This window comes from Alligator mississippiensis, chromosome 4 (genome assembly GCF_030867095.1).
Source record: "Alligator mississippiensis isolate rAllMis1 chromosome 4, rAllMis1, whole genome shotgun sequence".
Lineage (NCBI taxonomy): Eukaryota > Metazoa > Chordata > Crocodylia > Alligatoridae > Alligator > Alligator mississippiensis.
This window is the reverse complement of record NC_081827.1, coordinates 175,263,872-175,288,233: the sequence shown is the minus strand read 5'-3', so window position 1 is coordinate 175,288,233 and position 24,362 is coordinate 175,263,872. Positions and strand designations below refer to the sequence as shown.

The following is a 24,362-nucleotide window of genomic DNA, read 5'->3' as shown; positions in this document are numbered from 1 at the left end:
CACCAGCAGCACTGGCAGAGCGCACAGCTGAGCGGGGAGCTGCTCCAGGGCTGGGATCTTGCATTGGTGACAGCATGGTCCAGAGCTGGGGCAAAGCTGCGATCCTCTGCCTGTCACGGCACTGCCATTCTTGGGGTCTCCTTGGAAGCCAGCCACAGCGACGTGGGCAAGGGCTGCTGGGAAATGGAGTCTGGCTGCTGGCGGCATCCGCCATTTTGCCCACGCCTGCTCTATGATCATCATCCTCTGCATCAAAATGCATTTGTTCTTTTAGTTATGTGATAAGTTAATTTTACTAAGTTATCTCCACCTAATCTTTATTATTGAATTACAGAATGAACAGTGAATTAGTTTCAATTGTAAAATCATTCATCAGTAATCATTTTCTCTGGTGATGACCTTTGGCTGGCCAGAACAGGTGTGCTTGGTTCTTCTGTAATCCTTGATTTCAACACCATTTTCTGATAACTTTTTTTTTTCCTTCCCCAAATGCTGGGGAGAATTATCAAGAGAAGGAAAGGAGTGGCACTGAATGAACACAAAATTACACTCATCATCAGTCATTAGCCTCTAGCAACTTCCAGGGAATTGTAAACTGCAGACTAACAAGGGGAAATTAGCTTGATAAAATCACCATTAGTGTCAGTTTAGAGTGATTTAAAGTTTAAAAGTTGTAGCTGTGTTTTTTGTCTCTGTCGCTCTTATTTATCTGCATTGGTTCACTGAAGCCACAGTCCAGTAAAGCACCAAAGCAAATGCTTAACTTTAAGCATGTGAGTAGTTATCCTGAAGCAGAGGCATAGCCGGGCAACCCTGAACCTTGGGCAGCTACTGCAGTACTCAGGGCAGCGCTGGCTGCCACGGTGCTGATCACAGCAGCACACCACCACTGCAGTTGTGGCTATCGTGCATGCCGCCCCTTCCCTCTCGCCCAACCCTGCTTGGTCCCCTTTAGTAGCATGACTCCTGAAGTCAGTAGAACATGCACATCCAAGGAAGCTGGTTGTGTATGGGCCAGCCCCACGCTTCAAAAATTATGTGATTGGCTACAAATCTGCGAGGGATATAACTAGACCTTGGTGGTAAAGAACTACTAGCCATATGTAAGAGAAGGTCCACTGGCTGGTATTGTTATGGCTTCCTTGATAGCAAAGCAGTGGTGCCAGTTCATGTTGTTTGAGGTTCTGCTCCTATAAATCTGGACTTCTTAAAACTGCATAGCAGGTGAAAGTTGGACAGTGCTGTATATGCATATAGATGGAGAGTAGGAAATAAGGATGAACTGTTTTGGGGGTTTGTTTTGTTAAGTTGGAGCAGAGGTGCATTTGCAGGAAATGAACAAAAGGAAATCTCAGTTTCTGCAAGAGCCACCCACGGGGCTGGAAATCCTACGATTCAAAAATCATGAGAGTTTTTTTTTTTTTAAATCAAGTATGATTGGTTCATATTTGCCTTCTGATTTCTTGACCTTTCCAATTCAGTCTCTCACTTCTACATGCTTGCCTGTGCAACCCTGAGGGCTAGAAACTTCATTTTTTTTTTTTTTAAATGATTAGAGCCAAAATTCTCATGCAGTCACTTGACTGCACCAGTTGGGACATAAGAAAAACACCAGAGACTGAGAAAGTTGTGGTAAAACCATGTGGGTGGGCAGCACCACTACATTAAAAATATCACCAAGGATTCTTGTTTATTGTGTTCATTATTTAATAGAAGTACTTCATCTAAGATTATAAATCAGCAGCGTCAACAGCCCTTTTCTTATTTGGATACCAAACAATCGCAGATAAGCCAGTTCATTACTATAGCTGGTTATTCACTTTGGAAAAGATGAGAATTTTAAATAGGTTAGCTCTCTCATTTTCATAGCTCTTATATAAAACTGCTCGACAAAGATACATAATTCAGAACTGATGTGCTGTGACGTTAATGTTTCATTGTCTTTGAACAGTTCAGTAACAAACCAATCATTTTTGTTAAGACATCTGGTTCTTTTGAGTCATAATATCATATTTTAGAAAAGAAAAGGACTTGTTTTCATAGATTTTAATGCTAGGAGGGATCATTGGGATCATCTAGTCTGACTTCTCGTGTAAGACAAGCCACACAGAGAACACTACCCAGTAACTTTGTGTTCCTTTGTTGAATACTTTGTTGAATACTTCAGTGTTTGCTGTTGAAGCAAGCTGCACTTTTACCCTTCAGAAAACAGCTGACCACAGCAGTGGGATTCCAGTAAGAAACTCAGAATTTTATTGTTGCAATCTCTGAAATATGCATTAACAGATGTGAATGCTGTCACTTTTTGTTTGCAACTTAATGCAGAGCATTTGCTTTTTTTATCAAAGAAACCATAAATGAACAGGCTACTCTTTCTCTGTAGAAGAACTTACCTGTTCTGTGGTAAATATTGATATTGCTGTTTTAAAAAGATAAGCACTAATCATTGTAGTAATTTATGTTTGCAAGGCACAAATTTCAGAGCCAGATTCTCAACAGATATAAATGGGTGAAGCCAGACCCACTCATTTCAGCAGAGGGTAAGGCCTTTTACATCAGCTAAGGAACCTGTCCTGGTGTATACTCTAGTGTCTTTTTGCATCCTCTGCCTTTATGGGTCTTAAAAGCTCTGAGTTGCCCAGTCTTGGCTTTCCACATGGCTTTTCGGATCAGCAACATTGGTCATTGTGTGGCTTTCATTGATGGAACTGATTTGTGTTTGCAGGTGTGAGAGCTGTGGCGCTGTCTTCCACTCTGAGTGCAAAGTGAAGTCTGTCCCTTGCCCCAGGTGTGTGCGCAAAGAGCTGCAGAAGAAGCAGAAATCCTTCTGGAGGAGACTCAATATGGATGAGAGCATGGAGGAATCTTGCACCATGTTTGAGCTGTCCTACCAGAACACATGACTTCCCTCAGTTTCTTGGCAACTACAAGAGATGCTCTTCTGCATTCACGTACTCAAGCAGCTGCTTAGCTAGCCAGGCAGAAATCTTATTGTGGAGATGATGTCTCACCTTGATTATTTGCTAGTACTGGCCAAAAGGGCCATGAAATCAGGTGGGCTTTAAACTACCAACAGCCAAATTACATTTTGCGGAGAAGTTGAACCACTAGGTTTCATGCAAAATGTGGTTTACTTGAAATGCTTTATGCTCAGCTAATGAAGGTCCCAGCTTTTTCTTTTCCACCTCAGGAGATTTTTCCTTAAGGCAGAAAATATTTCCTGCCAAGACCTGTGGCTAATTATTATTTTTGTTCTTGTTGTGGCTCACCCAGAAACCATGAATCATCCACTTTATATTTATGTATTGTATTTATTATTAGCCTTGGTTGAGGTTCTGATGAAGTGTTCTGCAGGACTGAAGAAGGTGGCAGCGGTGCTAAGCCCACCTCTTCTTTGTAATGTCGATGCATGGAAAGCCATTTTAAGGGAAGAGCATGTAGGGATTTATTTTTTTTGCTTCCTGAACAAGATGTCACTTCTAACTTCCTAATTTAGAATGCTTGCAAACATAAGACCCAGGATAATTCCTTTAGGTGTGCCCATGCATTTATAACTGTCCCAGGAAAATACTATAAAAAAAACAGTGGGGGATAATTAGTATTTTGGGGTCAACAGAGACTTTCGTTGAAGCACAGTTGTGCCCTGTCATTGAAGCACCATTGCTTAATTTTATACTTGTTATTCTTGTCTGTCTGAGCCACATCCTCATTTCCATCAATGGTATGTTGGTTCAAATCCATATTGATTTCATGGTCAAAGCCTTTTTAAGGTTTATTTTAATCACCTTAAATTAATGAACAATGCTTTGCTCAAAGGCGTGATAAATATGCTTTCCTAACCTGAATCTACTAGGCCTACAGGAAAAGAAGCCTCTCCCACCTTTTAAGAAAAATGTATAAAGTTTTCCTAACTCCTGAAACAAACAATTCAGTCTCTTTGGTGTATTCTTCTTGTGCAGTTTGTATACTAGCTGCACTGAGCCATGGCAACATCAGGCAGATCCAAAGGGATTTTGGTACTTCAGTAGGAACTTACGATACAGAAAGAATAGTTCATGGAAGTGTGTTCTGCCCTATGTACTTGGAAAACTAATTGCAGCAAGTTGTATCTGCTGTGAAAAGAGAATTTGTCATTTGATTGGGAAAACAAGTCACCACTGACAGTGTCTAATTTGTCTCATTATTAGTGAGATGTGATCATGATCCCCTTTGCTTGAATCTATTAAGTATCTTAATTCTTTCTCCAGTGATATGTATATTACATATTACATACGTATGTGTTTGTGTGTATATTTGTAGAAAGCAATTACAGTGTCAGGAGACAAATTCACAGACTAGTGTGCATGTGCATTTATTTGCTGCTGCTACCAAGCAAGTTTGCTAAATTGCGGGCCAGCAGTCTATACTTCCTAAATAACTGCTTGACCCAACAGCCTCAGATATTAGCAGAAAACAGAGCCCTGCTCATCAGAATATCAAGCTAATTGCTGGATTATTATAAATAAAGGAAAAGCAGGCATAGCACTTAAAATAAGTGGTTGGCAGGCCAAAAAAAGTTGCATTCTCTCCTGTTCAGATATCAGTATTTCTCTCTCTTTTTGCTTTCCAGGGAAAAAATTGCTGAACCTGAGCTCTTTTTTTTTTAAATGATTAGGTAAGGTACATGTAGGGAAGCATGTTTCTATAGATATTAGTTAGGCGGCCAGTGCCTTTGCCTTCTGTAAGACCCTGTCACTATATGTTGGGGGAGGTGGGGTCTTCATTGTAATGAATATAGTGACAACTGGTGACGGACCCTCATAGTGAACTACTTTTTAACCCAGGAAGTTTAAAAGATTCCCATGTGCAGTGTACTTGCTCTCTGGAAATGAATTGGGCACCCTTATTCCTAAGATTAATATTTCCTCTATACAGTACTCCCCCACAAGTCAACATACTTTACATTAAATGCTTTGTTTATCCCTAGAAATTAAAATGCTCTGTGGGGATCCAACCTGGCTCCCACAAGAAGAATTCCTGGCACATTCACAATTGTAAACACTTGGGGAGATATTCTGGAATTAGTCATGCAAATGAGAAATGTGGTAGCATTCATTATATAAACAAAACATTCCCACACTATTTTCATTATGTGTCACTTAGCCCAGTCACATGACAAAGCCAGCAGCTCTGAAATCATCAGGAGTTGGCTGGTATAACTTTGAATTAACTTCAAATACAAAGTCAAGTCACAAAAAGGGCAGTTGTGGTTTTCATACCATAACACATCCGAACACAGGATACTTTACAGCATTGGTTCACATCCAGTCCAGTTTTGCTGGGGGCGGTATTTGTGTGCATTGGCAGGTACCGTATGACTTTAAAGAAGCAAGTTCCTTACTCTGTGTATTATTAGCTTATTTGGTGTATGTTTTATTTCCAAAAGGCACCAGCGCCTTTCTGGATATTTCAAGCCACATTCTGGAATAATTAGAACATTCAAATGGCATCGTTGGAGTTGTTCTAGATTTATGTGAGTGTAATGGAGAGCAGAATTTGACCTTTTAACTTTGAATTATGGCTAAATAAAATATGGTATAAATTAATCTTTTGGAGCTGGCATGACATTTATGATGGCTGCCATTACCCCGAAGGGTAATGTCCTAACATATTAGCATCTACTGCCAATACCATAAGCTTTGTATGAAGATAAATCATATTGTACGGGAGAGATTCTTTGTTTAAATACAGCAGTGTTCCAAGAGAGCCAATTCCTAAAATAACTTTATGTTCATTTACACCACCAGACCAGTAGCATTAGCTTCTTCTGGTAGCAATAGTAGCAGATTCTAGTGGGCCTTGTCACATGGTAATTTTAGTTGGCTCCCGGAGCTCTTAACCCCTGGATGGACCACACATTAACACCTTTAAGTGGCGTAAGGCACTCGTTATGCTGCTCCAAGGCCGGACTCTGTCTGATCTGCATAACTTTGCATTATCTGCATAACCTCCATGAAGGTGCAGCCACTCTCCACAACTGTGCTTCTCAAGTTGAAGTTCTCCAGTATCCCAGGATTTTTTACATGGTGCTTCTGTGTACAGCTGAAAATGGCAACAGCTTGAGGTGGGTCAGGGCCAGTTGGGGGGGGGGGGGGGGGCAGCGGGGTGGAGTGAGGCATGGAAAGCCAGAGTCAGCATACCAGGATGCTGCTGCAGGGCAGGCAAAGCATGGCCCAGCACAAAAGAGAGCTGCATGAGGTGGTGCTGAGGATGAGGTGGGCGCTACATGGTGGGGGCTCTGGCACTGACTCTGCTGTCCCACCCAACGAGGTGCTGATGGCTCCATCACTGCCCAGCCTGAGAGATTGCACCATGCTTCCCTGCTGGTTTCCTTCTGGAGCACCATGCCATGGCTGGTGGGAGCATTTAGTAGCCCCAGTAGTGGCAGGGGAGGGCAGGGAGGATAAGGAAGTGCTGTTTCATCATGGTGAGCCACCAGCATGCTACCTGCACTAGGCTCCAGGGGAGGCAGGTGATGTTGCTGAGAGGAAACCAGAGGGGCAGCTCACAGTGCTGTGCTCCTGGGCCAGCCAGTGATGGAGCAGTCAGCACCTTGCCGAGCTAGACAGCAGAGCCAGTACAATGCCATGGCTGGTGGGAGTATTTAGCAGCCCCAGCAGCTGGTGACAATGAGGAGGGGCAGGAGTTACTGCCTTATCACTGCCCATGCCAGGATCCAGGAGAGGCAGGTGACTTGAACAGTTACCTGTTCCTGACCCCCTTCCCCAAGCCCTCTCTCACCCCCCTGCTGGTAGAGCAGGGATAGAAGCCTGGCCTGGATCACTAGGCTTGTAGTGGCAAGTCACAGCTCTGCAGGTGGGAGATGGAGAAGGTTTTTAGCCTTAAGGTGTGACTGCTTCAGACTTGAGCCAGCACTAACACCAATCAACATTTGTGTGGCTCACAGCATAAGGTGTAACAAGGTCTGAAGAAATCTGCTTGGGAGACATCTTGCTCCTTTATTCATTAAAAGAGTTGAACCCAAGTGTATATCAGCATGCACAGGAAACTGCATCCTCTCGGGCTCTTCTGTTAGGCTCACTGCATCTTGGAGCCATAATGAAGGGACCAATTCTGCTCTCCTTTGACCATAGTAGGAGTAGGATTAGGCCTGAATTAATTTTCAAAACCACAAAGCAAAAAGTGTAAATTGAAAATACTATTAGTAAAAAATAAAAAAAAAAAAGAAACTCGTTACATGCTATTTCTATGCTGGCACCCACTAAAATGGACAAGAACACCTAGCAGCATGAACAACAGCCATTCTGCTTGACTGCCTATAGTTCCTACACATAGACTAGGCTGCCACAAGCTCCTTCTTGGTATTAACCTGTGTGTATGCACCAAGTGGAAAAGTGCACAGGATTGCTCTGATGTGCAAATCTCTCCCTTCCACAACTAGAACATATATATTTGTGCTGGTCTCCTTGTCCTCCTCTCTTGTTGGCAAGGAGGTGAATATGTACAGTAGCTTTTCATTGCGAGTCAAAAGTAAAATGCACAACTTTGTCTGATACACAATGAAAATGTGCTCTTTGGGCACCTAGACATGTGATGGAGCTCTGCTCCAATGTGTGCTAATTAACATACATTGGAGCAGACTCGATTAATTGAGTCTGCTGCAAGTTTGCTGGCGTGTGCTAAGTAGTGTGCTCCAGCAGCCCCCACATCAAACGAGCTTTAGTTAAAGCACCCCTGCTGCCATTTTGAAATATGAGCTACTGAATACACGTGCCATTGTGAATGCTTTAATTAGAGTGGCTCTCAGAGCCGCCTCTACCCTGGAGCACGTGTATAGACGCCCTTTGCTCCTGGGGAAGAAGTTGCACATCAAGTTACTACTCTTATGTGCTTGTACAGAACTAATTAATGCTATAGATATAGAAGTGGCTAGATTATTGTCAGACTCTTACAACTGCTTAGAATACTTTGAAATATCAATTTAGTTAGCCTGAGATTATTTTTAACCTAGTACAGTTTAAGAGAATGTGTGCAATTTTCTCTCTTTTTTCCTCTTACCCCACCGCTAGCCCTTTTTGCCTAAGTAAAGACCTAGCTAGAAAATGAAAGTTGCAGCCTTTTTTATTTTGTCAACCCACACAAGGGAAATTTCCAAAGTCTTGGCTTTAGGGGTCTGAATCAGTCATTGTCCTAATCTCTGATGTAAAGTGTATTTTTACTGGCAACTGTTTTGTTTTTGACTGGAAACTGTTAACAGTTTTGCTCCCTTTAGCTTAATAGTTACTATGTTGTCACATGGAAGAACAAAGGGGTTTTGGTGCATGTGTTTTACCTGTTGCTCTGAGCGCTTTAGGCCTGCTATGCAGAATTCTTTATGTAACAAACTTTCTTCTCCTCCTCCTCCTTGCCAGTGCTGACTGGTGAAAGTTGATTTCTCTGTACTGTGACACAGTGTTCTGGCTGGTACGTGCTGGTAGAAACTTGCTAGAAACTTGTAGTCGAGCTGATTTCCAAAATATCCAAGGTAAGATGCCTTGGGCAGGAACCTCAAGTTCTCTGTAGAGCTGAGGGCCTTGGCTTGCTCTACCAGGAGTGAATCTACAGGGAAAAGCAAGAGCTGCTCTTGTCAAGTCTTCTCTTAAACATTAACATTGTCACCTGTGTACGTTATATAACATATTGATGATGATGTCCTGTAAGTTTAAAAAAAAAAAAAAATTATATATGGGAAGCCTCATTACATTGAGACGAGGAAATTGAGGGCCTTTACTTTGCTTTCTCCCTGTGAGAATGGAAGCCATTGAAAAAGCCTGTCTTTGGGAAGGTTATGGTCTGCATTGCAGCTGACTCTTGGTCCCTATAGAAGGGACTTAATACACTCATCATTATAAATTTATCTCTTACTTCTTGCTGCAGGTTTCCTTCTCTGTCTTACCGTCTCTTTTTGTCTTCCTTGCTCACAGTGCTGAGCCTTGCTGCTAGGCTTCAAGCTTCAGAGCCCATGGTGTAGCTATTGAAACAGTGGAGCCTGGTGGTTCCTCCTTCATAATTTGCCTTCTAATTTTTCTTTCCCAGTAGGAGTGCCTTACAGTACTGTATATTAGTGGCTTTGTTCCTGTTGTGAAGTTCCTGACTGAATCTGTTGCTTGACTAATACTCTCCTGTCACTCGCAGGATTCTCAGCAATGGGGTAAATCAATTTGCTTGTTCCCCCTAGCCCAGTGGCTCTGTAGACAGTATATTGACTCTGTATACACCAAGCTGCATGCAAACCTTTCACTTTTGCTTAAATTGGTGCCTTAATTTCTAAAAGTGAAGGAACCGGTCAGCAATGTTCTGTCACATTAAAGCATATTTGGGATTTGAGCTGTAAACCCTGACTTATGTCAGTGTCCATTTTACCAGGAACTGTAACAATGAGATTTCTTAATTGTATACACTTGGGGGTGGGGGGCATACTGGGTTTGAAGGTAACTCGCTTTTTGTTTCTGTTGTGTACACTCAGGAAAGTGTACCTTCAGTAGGAAGGTAAACTGAGTTAGAACATGACTTTCAGCAGTCACCTTAACTAACGTGGTATTAAACCTGACTTTGCAGTAGAGACGGAGACCAGTAATATTTAACTGTGTGCCACCTGGTCCTCCTGAAACCATTGATTAGCTCAAGGCCAACCAACTTGATGTTAAACATAACTGAACCTATGCTGCAACTGTGTTTACTGGCTTAACACAACTCCTCAAGCTCCTTAATTTCATGAAGATCAGTACAGAGAGGTTTGATCAATGTCATCCTTCAAATGTGCTTGAATGGCTTCAGTCCAACAAATAAGCATGGCATGTGCAAGTCTAGGGGAAAGCTTTGACATGTGCCTGTTCCAATTATGTCTTTTTAAGCCCCATATCTAAACAAATAGCAGGAATCCCATTTGAAAATGGCATTCATGTCTGTATTCTAGCTGCTTGAGGACTAAAGAGCGCAGGAACCAGTTGTACACATTCTGCCATTTCTTGGAGACCAAAGGTTCACATTCTGACTTGGGTCATGTGTGAAGTGCTGGTCTCTGCTAAATCCTGACATTATTCTACATCACAAAGCCAACACGTTTGGGAATAATCAGAAAGCTTGAGAGAACCAGAACTAAAAGGTTATTGCTGGCTAAGACCAATTTGTGGACTTCGTTGGGACACATTTGCACTGACTTAATTAAAAGTCTCTCTGTTCAGTTAAACCAATACAAACCCCTACATGGATGTTCTTATTTGGGGGAGGAGAGAGATTGTTTCAGTTTAGTTTTTAAGAGCTTGTCAACAGAATTACTTTGATTTAACGGTGGATGAGATTCCAAACTGATTCTAGTTAGCTCAGTGCAAAAGCCTGGCCTTTTCTCAGATGAGCTTAAGACAGCCCTTCACTACTGACACTAAACCAAAATAAGTAATTTATGAAGTAAAATGATTATGTCTCTACAAGATTCCATACCAGCTCCTCAAACCCAGTTTTTAAACCAATGTAACTTAAGCCAGTAAAACTGGTTCTGTAGACATGGCCTAAGAACAGGTAGCTTGGGAATTCACACTGGTCTGAACCTAATCCTTCTTGACAAGCACCAAATTCACCCACAACACTTAAGAAGAATGGATTTTACTATTGATGGCATCTCCTAAGTTTGTATGGAACCCTTCTGCCTGGTCAGGTGTCCTGCTCTAGCTATTAACTTATTTATGACAATTATTTTGGTTTTTTTTACTTTTGCAGGATTTTTTTGTAATATCTGCACTATTGAATCTCTATTCTTATTATTGGCAAATGCAATATGTTATCATTGCAACTCGGTAAGTTAAATGATATGTTGAAAATGTACCTGAGTGGGGCTTAATTTGGTTCATTGTTTCACAGCACCAGTCCCTTGTGTATAAAGGCAACTCTCAATAAATGGTACAAAAATATCTCATTGTTATTTTTTCTTTTATTGCAATACTGTAGTGCAGGGGTTCCCAAACTGCAGTACGTGTACCCTTGGGGGTACACAAGACATCTCTGGGGAATATACAAGAGAAATTGTATAATGATTAATTTAATTTTCATTATGATTATAATTGGCATTTAAGGGATTAAAATATAAAACATGCTGGTAGGGGTACACGGGCAGCTGCTAAATCTGGAAGGGGGTACTCAGTGAGAAAATTTGGGAACCTCTGCTATAGTACCAATAAGACAGACTTAAAAATCTTACTAACTGGTTATTCAGCTTTAAAATCTAGTCTTCTTTAAAACACTGGTCTGCTGAGAAAAGTCCTTCAAATTCTAACAAAAAATAATGTTTTGCTCTTGTGTCTGATCCAAAGCTCATCTGAAATTACTGGAAAGTTTCCCAGTGGTTTCACTAGTCTTTGGATATTTAGACTTTAGACTTGCCCAACTGAGAATCAAAAAGTACTTCACAAATCATTAATGACTGGATTTTCAGGGGAGCGGAGTAACATCTAGAGCTCTAGCTTCAACTAGCGGAAGTTGGAGATGTTCAGCACCTTGGAAAATCAGGCCACGAGTCCTCCAGTGCCATTGTGAAAGATGCAAGGATGTAGAAAGGCCACTTTACCCACTCCTGAAATGCAGCCGTCTCTGGGGTCATCAGTCTTGCAGAATTTTAGCAAGTTCAAGGACTGTTGTGAAGAAGTTGAGTTCAGTGATCTAAAGCTTACACAAGCCAGGGCAGATAGTCCTCACCATTGAGTCACCCTGACATGAGTAAACCCTGCCCTCACTTTCCTCTGCTGGGGAGCAGAACACAGGGAGGAAGGGAGGAGGGACAGGTTGTGCCTTTGAGGGCTGAAATAACCTTGTATCATTGGAGACCGGGGTAAAATTCTGACTTGGGTCACAAAGCAAAGCAGGTGGGGTGAACATGTTTGGGTGCACGACAGAACACAGGAGACCTTCACAGAATGGCTGTGGGGGAGAGGGGTCTGCATTTTCCAGAATAAGACAACAATGTGTAAGTGCCAAGTACCCCCAAATTTTGAGACATTAAATATAGTTATACTTAGTCTCTCTAGGTTTGTTGAGGAAGACATTTTCTTTGTTATGGTTATTCTAAAGTGGGTTTCAATAAGTATAATTTTAAAAATCCACAAAAATGAATTGAATCAGGTTCAGGGGATTGCAAGGAACTTGAAATAAACAGCAAGGCAGAAGCTGAAAACACTTGGATGCCATTGAAATACCATGAAAATTAGATGGCTGTGCTGCTGTTTTTGCTAGTCTACTACCAGTACGCAGGCTAGCAAGGTTAAAGCCAACTTGGGTATCTTTGTACAACACTACAGTCACTTCAGCACAGTATATCCTTCAGTATAGGTGTGCATTGAGGCCCTTTTTCGAAAATCTAAGACAGCCAGCATCAAAAAGCTCAGGATCGAGTGGCCATATGCCCAGCCACCTTTTCACCCCTTTGTGATCCATCCAGGCCAAGGCTAGAGTGCCCCAGTGAGACTTTATGTAGAAGGTTTTGAAGCATTGCTATCTGTGCTCTGCCTTGTCTGTAAATGTTTCTTGAGTCTGTAAAGGATAGATCTGCAAAATGACTTAAGTACCTAATGTGAGGATTAAGCAGGATTCAGGTGCCTAAATTCAATAGCTCAGCGGTTAGATCTCTCCTAGGAAGTGGGTGATATGGAGTCTAAACACTCCTCTGTGTGAAATAATTTGAACCTACATCTCCCACGTCCCAGGACCCACCAAGCCACAGAGTGCTCAAGGGCATCCTGTCACCCTCCCAGTAAAACTGGGGCATTTTGCATGGAATAATTACATATCCAGCCTTTTTAGCCTCCAGGCACTCCTAGTACAATGCCAGCACTTAGCTTTCACTCATGTCTTGACTCCAGAGAAATAATTGGAGCAAGTCTTCTGTTGCAATGACGTAAACAGCCCATAACTGGTCAGCCCCTACACAGTGGTGTGTTTTTCACACTCTGGATTCTGATTGGAAACCTGGATTTATCTTGTGAGTCACGTGTAGCTGTTTGAACACCTACCAGTGCTGATACTGCAGAACACCCTTAAAAGGATCTCTCAACACTGCAGCAGCGCATCATTGGCTTACCCAGACCGCAGTGATCTCTTGCCCCTGCCCCACCTTAAAAAAAATGATCCATCAGGAGTGTAAACCCTTTGCTCCACAGGTGCATTTGGACTTCATCCCTCTGATGAAACCAGCTGCAAGCAATGAGTTAATGTTTGACTGAAACCAAATGAGCCATTTGATGTGACCATATTCTTTATAAGACCTCTATTTGCCTTACAAGGTGAGTAAAGTTCTGTTGCTACATCTTCTTCCTCTCTTGCTGCAACCTCCCCCTTTCAGTCAATCGGATCAGAGCTGTGAGCCTAACACGTGGCAGACCTGGACGTTCTCTCCTCATGTGACTGCAGGCGAGCAGCTTTTCCCTGCATTGTGCTACGTTTCACTTTATGGACATTTAAGTGAGCCACAAACCTATTCTCTCTGCTGTCACTTGACAATTTTGGGCTAGAGCTGCAAGCAACATTCATTTTTGGTTTGGGTCAAGTACTGAGGTGCTGTGATTTCTCCCGCCTGCTCCCAAGCTGTTTCATGTTGTAAATACTTTGCAGCTGTGTCCTTGCAGTAAAGTGTAACTGCTGCAATAAAATTCTGCCTTGTTTTCCTGGCAAGAATATACTTAACTGCTGTTTATATTAACCCACAGTGTTGATGAACCTCTGGGTGAGCTTTGCCTTCCTCACCCAAGATGTGGAAGGACACTGAAATGCCAGTCTAGCAGGCTGACACTGCACTCCCACTTTCCAAAGACAGAACAGGTGTAAACAGCTCTTTGATTTTTTTTTAATACTAAACAAGATAGGGGATGTTATACCTTGGTGCATCTCTGTCACAGACTCCCCTCCCAGGTATTGAAAGAGATGATCCAGCGGGCACAAGTCCTCAGTTTCTCAGAGACGACTCTGGGGATAAAGTTGGACAAATGCCTAACTCGGCCACCTTTCCACATGGTGTACCAATGAGTTTATTTTCATCCCTCACATCCATATTTCTAGATGCCTTTCACATCAATTTGCCCAGGTGTATGGTAAGGCAGATTTCACCAACGCTGCTTCACCTCTATAGTCCAGTCTCTCGGGAGAAGAGGGAGTTAAGGGGGTTTTTGTCCCTTCCCATACTTTCTGCCCACTCAGTGCCCTTCAGCAGGAATAATTTAAAAGGTTTTTGTAGCCCAAGCTCCTTTGCCAAAAGCCAGTTCCCTGGAACTGTTACCTTGTAAGGTTTATACCACTGGAGCTCACCCATCTAAACTGAAACTCTTTTCCTCAAAGAAAAAAAAGTCGCACTTTCACTTCCAGAATTGAAACAACTGTCAGTTGTAAAGAAAATGAACATCAATCTCATTTCCAAATCTGATTCTCCACAGCCCTACAATTCACAGAGTCATCTCCTACCAGTGGACAGTATGTGCTAAAGACTGCCAAACCAGAATGCCCTGTGTAAATGACTACAAAAAGCACAGGAGAGTAGAGAATTGGACCTTTCGGTATCCAAACTAAAATCTCCCACCTGTGATATACAAAAAATTATAACTCTTGGTTCCAAAATGATACCTTTTATTAGACCAACTGGAAAATGGCAAGAAAATTGTACTCAGTACCCACCTGTGATATGAATTTGCAGGGTCTAGCTTTGAATCCTTCAATTCATGATGTTTTAAGGGGCAGACTAAATAACATGATTAAAATGTAACCCTTCAATCAGGGAAACATGACTGCAATAAGGGTCCGGTTGAATAAAACTGGAAGACACTTTCTAAAATAAATGGAATTCAGGACTCAAAAACCCACTCGGAGCCATACTCCTAGCTCTAGGAAACGAAAATTTAACTTCCCTGGTCCATTTTCCTAAAACTTGTTTCTTTCATGCTTGTAAGCCCCAAACAATACAGCACAAATGTGCGAGGGTGAAATTACAATATGTAAATTAACCAAGCCTGAGCTAACTCTTCCCCCCTCTTTCCTAGAAGGTTGACGAATGATCCACCTCTGAGCTGTCTGGCTCAGGGACTGACTGCAGTGAAATGCTTGCTTGGGAGGAAGCAGGTGGCTTGGAAACTTGCATGAACCAATGTGCCGATGATCTCTGGGAAAGGAAAGCATCCCTGGGACTGTGTAAACAGTTATGAATTGTCGTTTTTAAAGGTTCCTGTTTAATTGAATTGTCTCCAAAACAGTGTTTTAGATAGGCTTTTCAGCACTTACCCCTATCGGTAACACAAGACCCTCTAGACTAACCTATTGGATCATCAGGAATCACAAACAAAACCAAGGGCACCTTGGAGTAAATTCCAACCATTTTAGGCATAGATACACTTTAGGCATAGATGTAAGCATTCACAGGAAGGTTGCAATCCTACTGAAGAGCAGTTTCATTGTCTATAGTAAACAACTCTTGGTTTTCTAGAATTCAATCTGAGGAGTTATCCATTAAGTATTAAAAGTAAGGTTATGAGGCTCATCGGGAAAGCAAGAAAAATGAGGTAAGAGTTTATGTCAAGATTTGCACTTAATATTGCCTTGAGGACTACTATGCTATGTAGGAGCAATACAGGGTATTAACAAGTTACTAGGAATAACTGTATTAGCAATGTAAGTTTGATTTAAAAGCAATAATTGTGTTAGAACATGTTGTACCTGGACCTAAGGAAGAAGCCAATGGGTATAAAGAATGGGATGTAACAACTGGATCCAAAGTGTCCTTGGACAGGGCAGTCTTTGCTTACGATACAGCTGCATTCACCTGTGACTAATACAGTGGGCAGAAACATCATGTACAATGTCTATGCCAAAGTGCACTTAAAATCTGGTATCTGGTTCTGCTACTTTTCTTCACACTGCAAGTAGTCTCTTGTGCTAGAGGTGGACCCCTTGTTTTTACTTGCAGCTTTGCTCTCAAATTCCTCAGGAGCAGAATCTAGCCCTCAATGCTAGGAGAAATGAGCCCCCAGAATGTCTTTCTGCCTTCAGACATACAGAAGCAAGTACTCTTAAAGTCAATATCATGATATATGCACTTCTGTAGACAATATTTGGCCTTCCATGGGATTATTTAAGACTAGACCGTCATTGTGTGTCCTTGAATAGCATCTGGGAATGGTTGCTTTGATTTCAAAAACTGCAGAATTGGGCTCTCAAACTGATACAGATCCAAATGGCTGCAATTGAAGATGCAGTTGTGGAAGAGAGACCAGAATCTGGTCCCCCGTGATTGGAAACATAAGCCATAGTGATTTCCTGATTTGGCGGGTTGGTGATAAAAAGGTGCTACTCAACATGTGTTCAGCGCAGATCTAGCACTAGGTAATACCCAGCAGAAGAATGAGAGGGTGTCATAAAAATGCATGTCTGTATAGTAGATATTTACACAGTATTGACATTGTTAGCTGGACTTAGAGATTTATGTCAAGTGTTATTTGCAGTCAGAAACAATAAAGTACGTCTGTTAAGGGTTTAGGGCAAAGCAGGGAGTCTGCCTATAAAAAGGGATTGAAATAGACAGGAACATTTCCATAAACTTTGACAGGAATTGCCTTTAGGCCCACAAGAGGAAGGCAAGAAGAAACAGCATGCACGTTGTATTTACAGCATGGAATTAGTAATATTATCTGAGGGTTTAATGCCGTTGTGTCATTCCTCTGAGTCCTCGACATGGCAGTGCCTGCAGGGCAGCTGGAAAGTTGGCATTTTGTCTTGTGCCTGTGTTGGATGGCAGTGGTTCTGCGATTGAGGTGTGTGCATTTGGGTAGGAGAATACAAGGAATACCTGTTTACTGTTCCCTTGTTTCTGTGTTAGGGATGTGATGTAAAGAACACAAGCAAAATGTAGTGTTTGTGAATAGTACATAAAAAAAAAAATAAAAAAAAAATCATCACTTTTTCCAGTCCTTCCAGCTCATGGGCCACAGGTCTTAGTTCAAAAGAGCTATCTATGCTGGTATTTTTCAAAGGAGTCTTGGGGAATTAGACACCAAATCTCATGGACTGTTAGTGGCAGGCAGGTGCCAAATAACAAGAAATTGTTTTTTAGCTATATAGGGAGCAAAAGGAAGGCCCAGGGTGGAATAGGACCCCTACTAAATGGGCAGAAGCAATCGGTGACGGACAGGGGGGACAAGGCTGAACTCCTCAATGAGTTCTTTGCCTCAGTGTTCCTAAGTGAGGGGCACGACAAGTCTCTCACTGGGGTTGTAGAGAGGCAGCAGCAAGGCGCCAAACTTCCATGCATAGACCCTGAGATGGTGCAGAGTCACATGGAGGAACTGGATGCCTTTAAGTCGGCAGGCCCGGAAGAGCTCCATCCGAGGGTACTGAAGGCACTGGCTGACGTCATTGCGCAGCCACTGGCGGGAATATTTGAACACTTGTGGCACACGGGCCAGGTCCCGGAGGACTGGAAAAGGGCCAATGTGGTCCCCATTTTCAAGAAAGGGAGGAAGGAGGACCCGGGCAACTATAGGCCAGTCAGTCTCACCTCCATCCTTGGCAAAGTCTTTGAAAACATTATCAAGGCTCACATTTGCGAGAGCCTGGCAGGAAGAATTGTGCTGAGGGGAAACCAGCACGGGTTCGTGGCAGGCAGATCATGCCTGACTAATCTAGTCTCTTTTTATGACCAGGTTACAAAACACCTGGATGCAGGAGTAGGGGTTGACGTTGTTTACTTAGACTTCAGGAAGGCCTTCGATACGGTATCCCACCCCATACTGGTGAACAAGTTAAGAGGCTGTGACTTGGATGACTACACAGTCTGGTGGGTGGTGAATCGGCTAGAGGGTCGCACCCAGAGAGTCGTAGTGGACGGGTCAGTATCAACCTGGAAGGGTGTGGGCAGTGGGGTCCCGCAGGGCTCGGTCCTTGGACCAATACTCTTCAATGTCTTCATCAGTGACTTGGACGAGGGAGTGAAGTGTACTCTGTCCAAGTTTGCGGATGACAAAACTGTGGGGAGAAGTGGACACGCCGGAGGGTAGGGAACAACTACAAGCAGACCTGGACAGGTTGGACAAATGGGCGGAAAACAACAGAATGCAATTCAACAAGGAGAAATGCAAAGTGCTGCTGCACCTAGGGAGGAAAAATGTCCAGCACACCTACTGCCTAGGAAATGACCTGCTTGGTGGCACGGAAGCGGAAAGGGATCTTGGAGTCCTAGTGGACTCGAAGATGAACATGAGTCGGCAGTGTGATGAAGCCATCAGAAAAGCTAATGGCACTTTATCGTGCATCAGCAGATGCATGATGAACAGATCCAAGGAGGTGATACTTCTCCTCTATCGGGCGCTGGTCAGACTGCACTTGGAATACTGCGTGCAATTTTGGGCGCCGCACTTCAAGAGAGATGTGGATAACCTGGAGAGGGTCTAGAGAAGGGCCACTCGTATGGTTAAGGACTTGCAGGCCAAGCCCTATGAGGAGAGACTGGGGCACCTGGACCTCTTCAGCCTCCGCAAGAGAAGGTTGAGAGGTGACCTTGTGGCTGCCTATAAGTTCATCACAGGGGCACAAAAGGGAATTGTTGAGGTTTTGTTCACCAAGGCACCCCTGGGGGTTACAAGAAATAATGGCCACAAGCTAGCGGAGAGCAGACTTAGACTAGACATTAGGAAGAACTTCTTCGCAGTTAGTGGCCAAGGTCTGGAACGGGCTCCCAAGGGAGGTGGTGCTGTCCCCTACCCTGGGGGTCTTTAAAAGAAGGCTGGATAGGCATCTAGCTGGGGTCATCTAGACCCAGCACTCTTTCCTGCCTATGCAGGGGGTCGGACTTGATCTATTGAGGTCCCTTCCGACCCTAGCATCTATGAATCTATGAATGCCCATGCCCTTGTTTCCTTTTACAATCCTGGGCAGCGATAGCACAGGTCAAGCTAAGGACCGTGTGTCATTCTTAACTACATCTGCCAGCTTTTGCAGCTTGCCCTTGGGGGACATATAAAAACAGAGAAAGAAAGGTAGTTGCAATTCATGTTTATAACACTATCCCCACAGACATCACATGCCATTTTATACCAGAGTATCAAGGTAAAACATGATGTTGAGAGCCACTGTGCCACAGTTCTATTAGATGGTTCATCACAGCACCTTGGACCTACAGCCCTGATTCAGGCCTGGCCTCCCATGGCTCCGCTTAAACCATTGCATTATGGACACAATTGTCCCCTGAATTCAGGATAGAGAGACAGACTTTACTGCTATGAACCTGATGTTTAGATACTTACATGACATGTCTCAGGCCTTAATGACTTTATCATGCCATGACGCCTGTGAACCAAAAAGGGTTACTTCACTTCTGCTTCTGCTTATGGGAAGTGGAAATGCAGAAGTCTTACAGGCAAGGTTATCTGAAGTGCTTAGCACCTGTCTATCCCATGGTTCTCAGAGGAATTTGATGAAGATTGTTCTCAGAAGACCACCTGGGCACAGAGCGCTTTAACATTTCCCATGTTGTTCATTCCAAGTCCCACAGGAGGTCTCTGGCAGAGCCAGTAAATGAATTTTAATCACCAGATTGTATTTCCTCCCCAAAATGATCCTTCCTACCCAGCTCCATCTCATTAACCAATACTGGTGCTGTTTTCCTGCCCCGACTTCCAATCTTGGACCTCTCGGGTCTGGAACTTGAAGCTATCTCTCACCCAAGTAGACGGTCTGTCTTGCGTAATGAGGCCATGCTAGAGCAACTCTCAAAATGTATAGAGTTAATCCAGATATACCCCAATTCATCTGAGATCCATATCTGGCCCATACTTCATAGTCCTACTGAGCTGCTAAAAATCGGCCTTACTTCCTCAGCACCTGACCCCTCGCTCATAATCATTCCTTTCTCCTGGGGTCCTAGCTCAGATGATTACACCTAAGTGTGTTCCCCTATTATTGTACTGTACAATGCCAAGAGAAACACTTCCTCCAAGGAACAGCCACCCAGCCCATCACCCATATACAGCAGCGCACTGTAGGACTCAGCCACCTCCTGTTTACAACTGATTCCAAGCAGAAATAAGTGTTTCAAAGTCTAGTTCATTCAGTTTTTGTGTTTTCTTTTTTTTTTTAAAGAAGCACAGCACAGCATAGCACCATGGCACCAGGCTCTTCTTGGTTTTGTTTGTGTTCTTTTCCCATGGGTATTTAAGTGATGCCTCAGGCACATGTGCTCTTCAGCCTCTAGGATCTTGAGATATCTTGGCACACTGAGATGTTCTCTCTATTCTTCTTCCCACCACTGCTAAAATGATTATTTTTACTCTTATCAGCATTAATTTTCTTGAAGTTTGGTGCAAACAAGACGCCTGTGTGGCTTGTGAGTGTGTGTATGTGTGTGTGTGTGTGTGTGTGTGTGTGTGTTTCTCTCACTCTCTTTCCACTCCTTTTCTTTTCCCTGAGGGGGCTCGGTGATTGGAAAAGACCGACCTCCCCCCCTTCCTCCCCAACCCGCACAATTGTCACCGCCAATTAGTGCATTGTTAGGGCACACAATGGCGCTACAACCAGTGGAATGGGCTGCTTTTGTGCCTCTCCAGTCGGCCGTGGGGGCAGTCAAGATTCATTTAGGGCCTTACACAACATGGACAGAAAATGCTATCAGAAAAGCAAAGAAAAAAAAAAGAGAAGAAGCAGAAGAAAGGGACGGGGGGGGGGGGGGGAGGGAGAGAGAGAATGGAGGGGAACAAGCCGTGTAGAGAAAAGGAGCAGGGAGGTTCAGGGGCAAAATCTGCCATTCAAGGGTTAGTCCAACCTCATGAAAGGCCCAAGAGGCAGCATCGCATTGAAGACACCCCCTTGGAATACAAAAAGAAACTAGGGCTTAATAGTAATTAGTGGGCTAACTGTGCAAAGAACACTATGCCTCTTTAGTAGATTGTTCCAACTTTTACTTTTTTTTCCCCTTCCCCCTTGCAAATCCGGGTTGGGGGGGATGGGGAAGAAAAGCTATGGGAATGGGAGTGGGCAGCACTTCATTCGCCACCACATTCTGTAGGGGCCCATTCAGCTCTTCTTTTTGACAGGTAAATTGGATTTTATTCTCTAAAGCTTGCAGCCAATTACACAGGGTATTTTGCAGACAGAATGTGACATATGGGTACGTTTTTGGAGTCAACGTTTGGCTTGTTTCAAGTACTTTAAAGCAGCCCCATCCCTTTTTGCAGCCAAGTTTCTTTTCAGCAGGGCAGGTTCTTGTGCTTTTTAATCTGCAAAACTTGCTTTTAAGTTATTGCGATTTTAGCTTTACTTGCAGAACCGTTGTGGGTAGTTTATAGTATTCAGCCTTATCCCAAGGTAGCAGCTATTCTGAATGGACTCCACCAGTTTCATAGCTACAAGGGATCCAGAGTGTTTAAAAAAACAACGCACACTCAAGCTGACTCCACCGTAAGTGTACTCTGAGAGAGTCCATCGCCTTCCTTTTTTTTCTGAGAGTGTCTTCTGAAAGTACTCATCCGCTCCCTCCTCCCTTTTCATGCCTCTTCCCCTGCCAATTCTCAGTCGTGCTAAGGCTCAAACAATTTGGCCTAACTCAGTTTGACCTTGTCTGGGTTAGCTGTGTTGGAGGGCAGCCAAATCATTGTCCAAACTTGATTCCCAACCAAATTTACATGAGGCCTTGAGGTAAAAAATATAATCTTCCAGAGCCCATTAAGGATGCTTCTTCCGTTTACTATCAGGTGAGACTAGGCAGCCAGTAAAGACAGCTTCCTCATCCCCTAGGGTTGAGTACACATGCAGCTTTCTCTTTTATCAGTAAGAATCCAGAATAAATCAATTGACCCAGTTCATTTAGTAGCATGGAGCAACCACACTGTCTTTCAGTCAACAAGACTGTATCCCAGATTTGATTGGCAGAAGGGTTGAACCAAAGCACCATTAGCTGAAGAAGTCTAATGGCATCTGTAGTTCCAACAACCAGTGTTCCCTTTCCCCTGTCCCTCTTTTTTGTTTGTGTTCAATACATTTGATGTTGAGATGAGGCCTGGGTTTAATTTGAAGTTAAACAGATTTGTTTAATTTGATGTAATCTATATGACACTTCTAGGTCTTAACTCCACACATTCCTTCAGCCCTCTGTCAAGCTCTTCAAGGATATTAAAAGCATATTACTGAGAATCTGCTGTCTAGTCTCAAAAAGGTGAGAAAGGAAAAAACTGGTTTGGGCATATGCTGCCTGATGTGTCCACCTGGTTTATCTATCTATCTATCTATCTATCTATCTATCTATCTATCTATCTATCTATCTATCTATCTAGTGCTATTTGCATGTGTGCATTACCCTCTCCCCCCTTGGCTAAAGAATGCTCTATGCTGCTGATTTGAAAACAGGCAAGACAAGATTTTCAGCAATGAGAGAGTGATTTTGGTTGCTCCCATGTTTGGTTGTCCACCTTGAAGCACCTTAAAGGGGTCTGCTTTCCACAGGACAAAATGTCTTGCTTTATTTCTAATTTGAATTTGTCTGACTCTTAACTTCTAGCCATTGGTCCTTACTAAAGAGCCCTTTAAAACCTGGAATTATCTCCCTTGGAAGCTACTTATTTACTCGAACTGAAACTATGTGGGCATGTCTACACGAGATGCTAAATCACAGCAAAAGCCATGCTATTGCACTAATGCACAGTAGAATTAGTCTACTGCGCAGTAGCATCACTTAAAAAGTGTGCACCGGTGCTACTGTGCAGTAGCAGCAGTTACTGCTCATTTAGTTAGTACCTGTTGTTACAGGTACTAAACTTAATGCACAGTAACCACAGTGCATTAATGCATGTGTAGATGTGCCCTCTGTGTATGTATGACTAAATCTAAAGCATATGACCATTTGGAAAGCATTCAGTCTGAAATATGGTATAAAAAGTCTCATGCTACAGTTAGACTGCTTTATCTATTTTACCCAAATAACTGCACCTCATTTGTAGGGGCAGAGAATGGAAAATAAAATATCTATTATTACAAAATTGTTGGCCAAAACAGCTTTGGGCTAAAAAAGATGTAGTAAATAGTTTGTATTATCATTTAATAGAGGGGCTGGCTAGCCCTAAGATGTGATATGGACTCTTTGTCTCTAGGGATCAGGTCCTAAATGGATGTAAATCAATAGCCTTTGAAAGCCAATGGTGCTATGTACTTTACATCAACTGACAGTCAAGCCATAGGTTAACCTTTCCAATCCAGCTCAAGTCTCTAGTAACCCCAACTTGTGGGTTGCTCTGTAGGCCACATGGAATGATTTGGTGTCTTCATGCCATTTCCAAATGGACAACTGTCTCTGTTGGAGATAAAGTTGTCTCCAATTGCCAAGCAAAAGTGTTTCTCAGCATGAGTCAGGTCAGGCAGTACCAGTGGGCCATGGGAGCTGAAATACTCTTTCAGCCATGCATTAGCCCTGAAGTTCAGGCCCTTTGAAGTAGGACAGGATGTGTATTCTGGAAAACTCTGTTCACTGTCTTGCTTCAGAGACGTCCATTTAACAGTTTCCAGGAGTCTCACTACAACTTAATTTTAAACCTACAGATTTATCCCAATACAATCACCCTCACTTTTTAGAAATGAGCACGTATTTATCACTGAAAAGCACCCGAATAACATCTTTTCTTGAAACTTTTCAATATACATAGAAATGTCCATTTCAGCATCCACCTGACTATGTATTTAAACAGCCATTAGCATCTTTTGGGTAAATACCACATGTTTTTAAAATGGTCTCAATACATAATAGGCCCTATCACAATAGATCCTAATTGCTTTGAAGGACCTTTTAGACTCTATCGTTTCAATACATGGTAGGTTTCTTAAAGTCACTCACAATGTAGTTACATAGTCTACAATTTTGAAGTCCATAAATAAGTATTTACTCAATGAAGAGTGGGGGCTTTGTAAGAACCATAATAATTTATCATGTCAACTTCATGATGGGATTTCCCACTTTTCATGGGCCAGTAAATGCATACATACACACGCCTCGATGTTCCAAAAAGCGCACATATGAAAAGTTTCAGGTTGTGATGCATCCAATGGCAGCAAGGAAGAGGAAAACTAATTTGCGCACACACTGTTATACTGAGTGCATCATAGCAAGTACAAAGTAAATTGCTGTGTTATAGAAGATGGGTCTTGTGGTTAAGCCAGTGGTCAGAAAGACTTGGTCTTAGACTTTGCTTTGGCCTTAGGCAAGTACCTTAGTCCTGTCTTTAAAATAGGGATACTATTATCTGCTTTGTCTATTTGGATAGGATCAAGGACACTCTCTGTATATATTGATGCAGAGCCCAGTGCAATGGAGCCCCAGTTGCGGG

General features: G+C 42.8%; 1 protein-coding gene across 3 annotated transcripts in view; it reads left to right on the top strand.

The window, feature by feature from the left end:
- PLEKHM3 (pleckstrin homology domain containing M3) overlaps positions 1-10,946 on the top strand; it is a 143,254-nt gene extending 132,308 nt beyond the window's left edge. For 2 of the 3 annotated variants that reach the window (XM_019492253.2, XM_019492254.2), the window contains exon 8: positions 2,726-10,946. In XM_019492253.2, the coding sequence (XP_019347798.1) occupies positions 2,726-2,903 (178 nt within the window). In that variant the 3' untranslated portion in view covers positions 2,904-10,946. The remainder of the gene's footprint in view (positions 1-2,725) is intronic. The other variant, XM_059727108.1, reaches the window with a different exon arrangement.
- Positions 10,947-24,362: the final 13,416 nt, after the last annotated feature.